This window comes from Nuphar pumila, chromosome 5, assembly GCF_984573655.1.
Source record: "Nuphar pumila chromosome 5, dmNupPumi1.hap1.1, whole genome shotgun sequence".
NCBI classification, from domain to species: domain Eukaryota; kingdom Viridiplantae; phylum Streptophyta; class Magnoliopsida; order Nymphaeales; family Nymphaeaceae; genus Nuphar; species Nuphar pumila.
Window position 1 is genome coordinate 120,216,357 of NC_143253.1, and position 10,612 is coordinate 120,226,968.

Consider the following 10,612-nt stretch of genomic DNA (forward strand, 5'->3'; position numbering starts at 1 on the left):
TCCTTAATCAGTGGGGTCTTATTCCCTGATACTGCATTCTCACACACACATATACCCTCCAAAGTTTCACTCATCCTTATGTCAGTCCACATTGGTTATCAAGGCAAGGTCTTAAGTTAGCTCCTTCATCAGTGGGATCTTATTCCCTAGATAGGACCCTGCGGTACCAAAACAATGTCATTCATCTGAAGTGACAACAGATTCTCAAACCAATGTAGACTTGCATTCAAAACACACACACACACACATATACCCCTCCAAAGTTCCACTCGTCCACATTGGTTATCAAGGCAAGGTCTTAAGTTAGCTCCTTCATCAGTGGGGTCTTATTTCCTAGATAGGGCCCTGTGGTACGAAAACAAGAAGGGGCCACTGCTACTGCAATCTGTAATGTCATTCATCTGAAGTGACAACAGATTCTCAAACCAATGTGGACTTGCATTCGAAACACATACACAGACATACCCCTCCAAAGTTCCACTCGTCCTTATGTCAGTCCACATTGGTTATGAAGGCAAGGTCTTAAGTTAGTTCCTTCATCAGTGGGGTCTTATTCCTTGATAAGACCCTGCGGTACCAAAACAGAAAGGGGCCACTGATACTGCAATCTGTAATGTCATTCATCTGAAGTGACGACAGATTCTCAAACCACTGTGGACTTGCCTTCAAAAACACGTACACACACAAATACCCCTCCAAAGTTTCACTCATCCTTATGTCAGTCCACATTGGTTATCAAGGCAAGGTCTTAAGTTAGCTCCTTCATCAGTGGGGTCTTATTCCCTACATAGGGCCCTGTGGTACCAAAACAAGAAGGGGCCACCACTGATACTGCAATCTGTAGTGTCATTCATCTGAAGTGACAACAGATTCTCAAACCAATCTGGACTTGCATTCAAAACACATACACACACATACCCCTCCAAAGTTTCACTCATCCTTATGTCAGTCCACATTGGTTATGAAGGCAAAGGTCTTAAGTTAGCTCCTTCATCAGTGGGGTCTTATTTAGGGGTGTCAACTGGTCGGGTACACAAGCTAGTTGAAACTTGAAAAAAAAATCATTACTCTAGTAGGTTTTTGAATATTTGACAGAAAACACTCTTTTTAAATCAAATCAAAAATGTCCTCATGGAGAAAAAAAGGCGTTTTAGATCAATTTTTACCACAAATGTTGGATCCCTTTTCTCATTTTCATAATAGAGATCTCACCTACTGGAGCCAGAATAATTGGACTCCACCAAAAATCCATTAAAAGAGAAGTTTAATTGCAGCCCTTGCATTTCATGTAAAGCCTTTTTTTTATCGCAAGGAGAAAGGAGAAACCATGTATTGTTCAGACTAGGGTGGGCCATCGGGCCGGGTGCTTGATGGGCTGTTGAGCTCGGCCCATATCAGTCCAGGTTCGAGCTGCAAAATGCAGCACCAGCCAGATAAAACTTGGGCCAGGGGCACGATTAAATAATCAGGCCAGGCTACTATGTAAAGTCCACAGGGCCCAACAAGCCCAACCCGAGCCCGAGTATAGCTGAGTCAGGCCGGGCTCAGGCCAAGATTTGGGTCAGCCGATCTGATGGCCAACCCTAGTTCAGACGTTCTGTTATGGGCTGAGAGGTGCCACGTTTTCTGTGGCCCTGTTTCAATGTCGGTAGTTTTAAACTCCATAAGTATTTCCCTCCTGCACACTGGAGATAGTTTTTCATTGGCTTAAACTTTGCAGCTAGGGAGGCATACCCTAGGTATTGAACTTGCAATATCCTTCAACTTGAGCACCTTAAGCCAACCCACTTAACCAAGTGTTAGGAGCCCTTGTAAGCAATTTTAGGCACACCCATTTGCATAAATCAATACTTTGAGAAATTGTTTCTGACCTGAAAAACAATTATTTTAGAAGTAGCTAATAGAAAGGCCTAATAAGCTACTTGGATTGAGAACACCATATCAAGTGGGCATTTGATTCCAGTCCCACCAGGGCTTGTCCCCAAGTGAAAAGTATTAAAATAATAGAGATGTTTGCTCTGTTTGGGAGCCTTGAATTGGATGTAAATTGCTGTTTTTCAAGCACCTACTGTTTGGGAGCAATGCGTTGTGGTGTTCCCAATGCCATTGTTTGAAAGCAACACTGTTTTCACAACTCTGTGCCGGGGATGGAGTTGGCAGCCTCAACACCACATTTCCACACCAGTCACAAGAGAATGTTCTCTATAGCTCTATCCCTAACATTGCATTTTGGCGACTCCATAAGTAGGCAAAACCATACTTTGGCTACATATGAAGACTGCATTTCCATCCCAATGGGCAGCTTGGAAACAGGGCATGCACCAAACATCTATAAGGGGAGGATTAATATGTTGGGGCCTGCACAAGAGAAGGGCGATGGCAAACAGCCAAAAAGTGAACTTGAATCGATGACTCTGAGATGTTCGTCTCCTCAGTCGGTCGCAGCTCTGGATGAGCGCAAGCCCTCCAGCAACAGTGAGCAAGATCCAATCTCAACAAAAGAAATCACATGGTTTTCCTTTAGTTTTCTGCACTGGTGTTTCTCATCAACACCCCTTTTTATAGCATTGATCTTTATTAGGTAATAGTTACGGAACTGTTCCCTTCCAAAATGGTGAGGCTTATCCCACACAGGAGTTAGCTATATTGAATAATGAATAGTGATATGGTGACCCACATAAACACCAAGCCGACAAATCTAAAAAAATATCAGAGATGACAATAAAATTGGGAGTGTTTTTTAGAGAAAAACTTCAATTAACTTGCACTCTCCGGCACTCGTTTGTCAGTCAAGTGTCATTTCTTCAAATCTACAGCACGGTGAAGAAATTATTATTATTATTATTACATCATAGAACAGCAAGAAATATCCAAGCTTGTTCTAGTTTTGGATAAGTTGCATCCACACAACACAACCCCTAGGTGGAAAATCTATGTAATATAGCATGCATTTTAGGCTATGTTTGGGGGCGTTGAATCCGAGGTTGTGTTGTGGTTTTCGCTATTCTCTCGTACAGTGGCGTTGCTGAAACACTGCGTTGGGACTGATGTTGACAGGCCCAAGACCACATTTCAAACACTGAAAGGATGTTTTTGGCAACTCCATCTCTCAACATCACACATTGGCAAAATGTTATTTTGGCAACACACTGAAACCGTGTTTTCATCTAACTAAGGCTCCCAAACATAGCCTTGTTGGTGAAAGCAGTGTATGTATGTTCTGTAAGTTATCATCCATACACTATGATTGAATTGCATGATAACATCTAGATCATGCCCTCTGATAGTGCAAAGGTGTCCTGGACAAGCTGAGTTTTCGTCCTAGGAGTTTTGCTTTTATTTTTTAAGTTTTTATCCCAAGCAGTGTTGTGAGAGGCGTACGCCTCAGTACCTGAAGCCTACGCCTCAGAGGCGAGGCACACACTCAAGGTACTGAGGCGTGCTGTGATGCGCAAATTGCCCCTCATCAACCTCCAGACCCCCCTCCTTCATCCCCAAATCTTCCTCCTCCGCCCGATTCGTCGGCTGTGCTAACCCCAAGTGCCGGTGGATCCACCGCCACGTGCCGGCCAACTGCTCCTCCACCGCTCCCTGCCTCCCCTCCCACCGCTTCACTTCCATACCAGTTGTGAGAGGCGTACGCCTCAGCAGAGGCGAAGCGCAGACTCAATGCCTCGCTTCGCCTCATCACATTTAACAACCTTGATCCCAAGTGTGTCCTGGACATAACTGCTCTAGGGGAGGGGTGAAACACCACTGGACACCTAAAAGGTGTCCCACTGAACGCATGTGACACCATGTTCCAGGTGTCCCGTGTGTCTGCCATTTGCATCAGGCAGGCAAACGCTGCTATCCGCACAATCAAACAATGTACCTGCCACCAGGAACATGATTTCTTCGTGTAATAAAAAAAAATCATGCATATCAACCGATCAAATTCTTAAAAAAAAAAGAAATTATCTTAGATATTTCAAATCTCAGGAATCTGAAACGTGAATTAGCCATACGTTAGGCACGTACTTGTAAATTACTCTTTAACATTTATAATTTTTACAATAATAATGTTATTATACTTTCCTTCAGTTATATGCTACATTCAATTATGAAAGGTCCTATGCTTCTTAAAAGACAAAGGTTTTAACCGCAAATTTTGGCTTGTGCTCCATAATCGGGACAGAGCTTTGAGCTCAGTAAGTGGTCCACCAGGGTCTTGGATAACCAACCCATGGGTCCAAACGCACATGCCTTGCTTGTTCACCATGCACGCATCCATTTTTTCCCTTTAATTTGTCAAACCCCACGAGCAGGATCTGGTTCCATACCCAGGTCCAGGTGTATCCTTGACCCAGAGACTGGCTTCGGAACACGGGTATGCCAACTAATTGGGCTCAGTCCAATCCGACTTAGGCCTAGAAAAGTCCTACCAGTACTGGTCGGACCCAGATATAGACTTACAAAGAAGCACCAAGTATTGTATATGCATCATAGTCACAAATACTGCAGGAAAAAAAAATGAATTTATCATGAAAATCACCTGAACTTGAAAATCTTGATAAATTCATTTTTTATTATTTACGCTTGGATGCCAACATGCTGTTAGCCTGGTTTTGATATATTTTTATATTTTTTACAATTCTGTACTGTTTTTAATGCTATTATATTGATTTATTTATTTTTATAATTCTAGAAGCTTCTTTTTAAATGTAAACAGACTGGATTTGATCTGACATTAAACATAGATCCGATATAAAATACTAATCTGAATCCATTGGAAATCCGAATTCGAATCTGATCCAAATGCGCTTTCGGATACACTCATTCATACATGTACCATGTTGCAGTTGGATGCCAACTCTTAGTTCTCCTCCCATCACCGGCGGTATATTGGCAGGCCTTCGGCTGTTGGATCCAGAGAGAAGTCCATACTCAGAAGAAGCCCGAACCCGAAATCTGATCCCAAACCGCCGTAGGCTCGTGATGCAAGAATCAGTTAGGTCGTGGCAGGGCACGCCGTGGCGCGTGGGCGCATGCCTCCAAAAACCTTCTCTCTCTCTCTCTCTCTCTCACACACACACACACGGCGACTACGTTCTAGTTTCTTCCCTTGTTTAGAGAGAGAGAGAAGAAACCAGAGAGAGTAGGATGGATCTCTCGCCACGATTCCCTCTCGCTTACCTTTTGCTTTTGAACGATTCCAAGGCGACAAAACAAAAAAAGAAAAAAAATTGTTTTTGTTTTATTTTTCGTCTGTTTTCTTGCCTCTTTGTCTTTTCTTTTTCCTTTCCTTCTACAAAACCCCAAAATTGTGATATTGTGTTTCGTTTAATATTCCTGCTCAGATTTCTCTCTCTCTCTCTCTCTCTCTCTCTCTCTCTCTCTCTCTATCTTTCTCTGATATTTCCACTCTGGAAAGAGGAGTTTGTCTTTCTGGCGTTTGATTCTTGTTTCAGTCGAGGGTGACGAAGGATAAAGTTTGAATTCTTCCTTGGAGGGTTTCTCCGTCACCCAAGTTCATTGCGAAAATTTCTTAAAAATGTGGTTTTTTTAAGAGAGAAAAAAAAGGGTTCATTTCTCGTTTTTCGTTTCTCTTGTTTTGGGGGATTTTGGGGGCAAAGAGAGTTTTAAAAGGAAGGAGAGAGCGGGTTTTTGGTTTATTTTGAAGGAGAAATAACTCTTTAAGCTCGAAACCTCCTCGCTATCTCGTTCAGAATATTAAAGCAAAATTGAGCGAGATTTCCAGAAATCTCTTTTTTCGTTCCGCTTTTTGACAGAGATCGTGGTTTAGGACGTGAAACTTGTGGTTTTCCTTCTCGCGGTGCTCATTTCCCTTCTTTTCCTTTTCCGAAAAGAGAAAGTCTTGGTTCTCCCACTTGAGAAGCTCTGTTTTCGAACGAAAAGGACGCTTCGATTCTCTTCCAAATCGCAATTTCCAAAAAAAAAGGACTCTTCGAGGATACGGGTTTTGTCTCACTAACTGGGGCTGAGTTCTCTGCTCTTCTTTACGTTTTCCAGTCTGCGGTCTGCGGACAGGGCGTACGAGTTCTCGATTTCCCGTCGAGGAAGCACGCGAAGGAAGAACGAGAGGGACAAGTTCCTGTTTGGATGAGAACTAGGGTTGGCCGGGAGGAGAGGGAGAAGGAGACGATGCACGCGATCTGGCTGTCTCTGAAGGAATCCCTGAGGTGCACCGCCAATCCCGGAGCGGTCTTCCTGCCGGAGAAGCTCAAATCGGACGGTCGCGGAGAGGCTCGCGTTCCCAAGAACAGTGGAGTTCACGCCGGAGATGGAGAGGCCGTCATTGCGAGGGACGGAGGCCGTCGACCGGATCCCGGCCGGAATAGGTTCTCCGGTGAGTCCCTTCTCTTTTTCTTCCTCCCGCCGTTTTTTCTGATAATCCAAGACGGCCTTCCAGGCGAGAAGACGTTGGTTAGGTTGCTTCTGACCGATTCATTTGGAATCGACCCGGTTTATGGTCGGCCTGAATTGGTGGCACTTCACCCATTTGTTGAAAATCTCTCTGAATCGGTTTAATATTCTGTGGTGGTTATGGGTTTATGGATCTTACTATATTTGTTAAGTATTAAATTCGTATTTTGGTATTTGATTGAAGCTCGAAGTCATCACTTACTTCATTTCTGTATTTTTTTTTCAAATTTTTAGATTTTTTTTGCTTTTTATTAAAAAATCAAATATTTAATAAACCGATTCAAAACGACAATTTGATTCAGGCTGATTTTCTGAATCGATTTGAAAAACGATACGGTTCATAAACCGATTCTAACAATATTGGTCTTGACTTGGTTGGTTCAGTGCGTCTGTGTGCCTAGGATTTGGTCAGACTTACTCGAACCTTGCTTGGCTGCCCAGACCCGAGGCCAGACCTTGGCTCGGGTGCAGGCGTGGCACATTTGCGTCAAACTATCCGGCTTGGCCTAGTATGCTCTGGACAAAGAACATGGTCAAGAGAACTATCACTCTCTGGTTAGCTCAGCCGGGGCACCAACACCATACTAGGCCCCTAGCCCATTTGTCTAACTAGCACCGTGATCGCAGGTCAAATCCTGTGGGGTTTGTCGACCAGCTGAGTGAGCTCGGGGTTCGACCTCAGCCTAACTGGGCCTGGTCGCATGTTAGCGTAATCATCAAGCTTGAACTGGTATTGTTGCAGCATATGGCGTGGGGACCCATTCGACTATGCTTTGGTTGACTGGTTGGCGCTTAGGACCGTACAGTGGGCGAGAAAGAGACGTGTTCTTGGACCATACTGTGCCAGGCCCGATAGTTACGGACCGACATCAGCGTAATCCGTGCAGCTTATATGGGTTGACTATAGAAGTGGGTCCAATTCTTAGGGCTGCGCCAATTTCACTGGGCTAACTTTTTTGGTTTTATAAGGGTCGGTTCTTTGATTTTATTATCATATGGTTTTTATCACGGGCTTACTTTTTTTGATAAGCTAGTGGGGGGCGCGATGGTCCTTCTTTACCTCCACAAGCTTTTCATGATAATTATGTCAAATTTTCATGATAAAATTACATATTTTCCCTTAACTGTACTACACCTACAAAACGTGATATTTGATCATTTCTAAAAAATAAAGCTTAAAGTGTCATTGTCAACTAGAGTGAAGTGATAAAAAAATTGAAGGTGGGTCGTATGAACAATTTATTGAAAAGATAAGTTTCTATCTGAAGGGTTTAAAAAAAGTAGGCTGCAAAATTCTATTTTTCCATAAGTTAGGCATCTAGACCTAAATTGCCTTTAAATAACCGCATGCTTTTAGATTATCTGAAAAAAAAAATTAATATTGTTAGTGACCAATATTTGTGAGTTTAAATAGGCCTATTCTTTCATGCGATCACCTCTCAAGGTGCATCCAGGCCTAGGGATGGCAGTGGACTGGGGAAAGGGGGGGCCGCCCTGCCCCGCCTCGCCCCGTTTGGACCTGGGATGAAGGGTATGAGACGGGGACGAAGGTTAAAATCCATCCCCGTTGGGGGATGGAGGTACACTTTTCCCCGCCTTGTCCCCATTTGAACCGGGGATGGAGGACATGAAACGGGGATGAAGGCGGGGGTGGAGGTTAAAATCCATCCCGGTGCAGGATGGAGATTCTAATCTTGAGGCGGGGTGGGGGGTGGAGACCTTGTCCCCCGCCCCGCCCCACTGCCATCCCTATCTAGGCCTAGTTCCAATTAGGTTTGGCCCTCAACCATCCGCTAGACACCATGTTTCTCTCCAAATATCTTGATGAAGCAATCTTTTAAGTTATCCAATGTTTTCAGATCTTGAGAAAATGTCAGCACTTAAAAAAATTATATACACGGAAATAAAAAACACGTGTTTTGGTAATATCTTTTTGTGTGCGAAGAAAAACTGAATAAGTTCTTAAAATATTAAAAAAGGACAATTTTCAAATTGCCACCTATTTTTTCAGCGTAATTAAAGACAGGCGCTTATGTTTTAAAAAATTCCAAATGGCGTCACCTAAAAATAGCTACTATTAATGCAGAAAACCATGGAAGGTTTTGATATAAATTGATGGCACAGTCTCAACTACGACCTTTAAAAGTTTATTAGTCAATTTTCCTCTGTTTTCTATAAGTTGAAATGTTAAGGCCAATTCGTTTTGGCATGGGGACGATGATGGTCTAATATCAATACATTTCAAGAATAAACTAAAAATAATGAAATGAAAGACGGAGGGAGGAAGATAATCAATCAAAAACTAGCCCAGGTTGGCATATAAGACCAAGAATATATTCTAAATGTTGGAGCAAAATAGTATATACTAACCCAAGATAGTAACTGCAGTTAATTTTAAAAAAGTTTGTTTTGATTTTCGTAAACTAAACTTTGGTACTTTTCTTATTTAAAAAACTTGTTGCCATTCTAAAAATTTTTATAAAAGGAATAAAAAGGAACCATATGTAAAGTATAAAAAATAAGAAAAATTAAAATATAAATGAAATATTGTGATTGCAATGTTATTGCTATAACATTGTGATATTTTAAGTTACTGATATTTTGAAAAATTACACCATATTTTGCCTTTTTAATCGTTTTCCGTTGAAAACTTACTTGGGTGGCCGTTTTCACCACTGATGGTCCTCTTTCTCATATGGTTGAACAGAGATGAGGGTTTTCTTTGTGTGTGTGTGTGTGTGTGTGTGTGTTAAGGCCAAGGGGGAAGTCTCTGTATCCCTAACCGCACATTGGCAGGCCTCCAGTTGGTTAAAACCCTTGAGGCCTCCTGCCCACCTGTGAGCACACTCGGCTTCGACCTTGTGGCAAAGGCACACTCCCCGCGGGTTTCAAACTTTGGTCGTTTCATGTAAAGTGCCACAAAAACCACGATCAGCCCTTATGGATAAGGATGAGAGGCAGTTGCTAGCAAAAATTTGCATATATGCTTCAGAACTTTTTACTCTATATTCAAACAACTGAACCTCACTAGTTGATCACTCCGGTTATTTCCCTTTTTACAGATCTCAGTGTTGGTGATACATCAAGGAACATCATTGAGTTGATTTTCCGAGCTGCATCCATGTCTCCCGAAAGCTGTAATGGCAAGATTGAGAGGGTGTTGAAAGTGAACAATTCACCTGAGACGCTGGAAAAGTTTGAGCAGTACAGGGAAATGGTGAAGAGCAGAGCAGAGGGGCTGCAGCAGCAGAAGGGAAACCCAAGAAGCATCGCCGACGGAAATGAGCTGCTGAGGTACCACTCCACGACCATGGCTTGCTGCCCTCCTCCAATGGAGAAGCTTTCTGGTCTATGTCACGACGCACAATGCGGTGTTTGTCGGATAATTCAGAGCAGTTTCACGACAGAAGAGTTGAAGAAGAACGGGATCAGAATGAGTGCTGCAGGTGCGACAGGCAACGAGCAGTTGATCTCACCGAAAGTCGGGAGCGGTTCTCCAGGCAAGGTGAAGAGGGCAGTGGTGGTGTGCCGGGTGATTGCTGGAAGGGTGTTGAACGTGGCAGAGAATGGGGCTCATATGGGTGGAGATGGGTTCGATTCAGTTGTTGGGAAGGGAGGCTTATGTTCCAAGTGGGGTGATTTGTATGTGAGTAATCCTAGTGCTGTTCTGCCTTGCTTTGTGATTGTCTATTCATGCCAACGGGAACCGGTTTGATCTCTCTCTCTCTCTCTCTCTCTCTGTGTAGTATGTAATTGCCAAAGGTTTTGTAACATGATGGTAGTAGAGCATAATTTTGTATGATTTGCAGTGTATTGTTGATTGAACCTTATAATCTATCCTAACATGTTCACAGTGTTGTTTGTGAGCACCATTTCAAGCAATTCTGCATCAATTACCCAAACGAGATTAAGTACTCGGCAGTGTGGCTTCACCGAGTGGGTCAATGTCCCACATATCACCAATAATTGAAAATGATATCTTTCAATTGGGTCCAAGGCATGCGGTTTTATTTGAATGAACAAATATTTTGGGGTTAGGCATACCCCTACCAGTTATACAACCATACCATTTGGGGTTCCATATTGCAACGTCCCAACACACACACACACACACACAAGGTGACGTGCACTAACTGCTCCTGCCAGACAATCCGAGCCCCGTTGGTTGAATGAATAAAACAAGTAT

The 10,612-nt window shown here is 43.0% G+C and overlaps 1 protein-coding gene across 1 annotated transcript; it reads left to right on the forward strand.

Moving 5' to 3' along the window:
- Positions 1-2,147: 2,147 nt before the first annotated feature.
- Positions 2,148-10,279, forward strand: LOC149838392 (uncharacterized). The gene is made up of 3 exons (XM_090008243.1): positions 2,148-2,475; positions 5,942-6,349; positions 9,489-10,279. The coding sequence occupies exons 1-3, from the start codon at positions 2,148-2,150 to the stop codon at positions 10,139-10,141; spliced, it is 1,389 nt and encodes a 462-aa protein (XP_089864369.1). The 3' UTR covers positions 10,142-10,279.
- The last annotated feature ends 333 nt before the right edge of the window (positions 10,280-10,612 follow it).

What these genes read in the sequence shown, in the direction of transcription:
- LOC149838392 (XM_090008243.1), top strand. Translation starts at nt 2,148, where the DNA reads ATGGAGTTGGCAGCCTCAACACCACATTTCCACACCAGTCACAAGAGA. An exon ending in GCGCAAGCCCTCCAGCAACA is followed by an intron (nt 2,476 to 5,941) that starts GTGAGCAAGATC and finishes CCAAAAAAAAAG; the next exon opens with GACTCTTCGAGGATACGGGT. An exon ending in CGGCCGGAATAGGTTCTCCG is followed by an intron (nt 6,350 to 9,488) that starts GTGAGTCCCTTC and finishes CCCTTTTTACAG; the next exon opens with ATCTCAGTGTTGGTGATACA.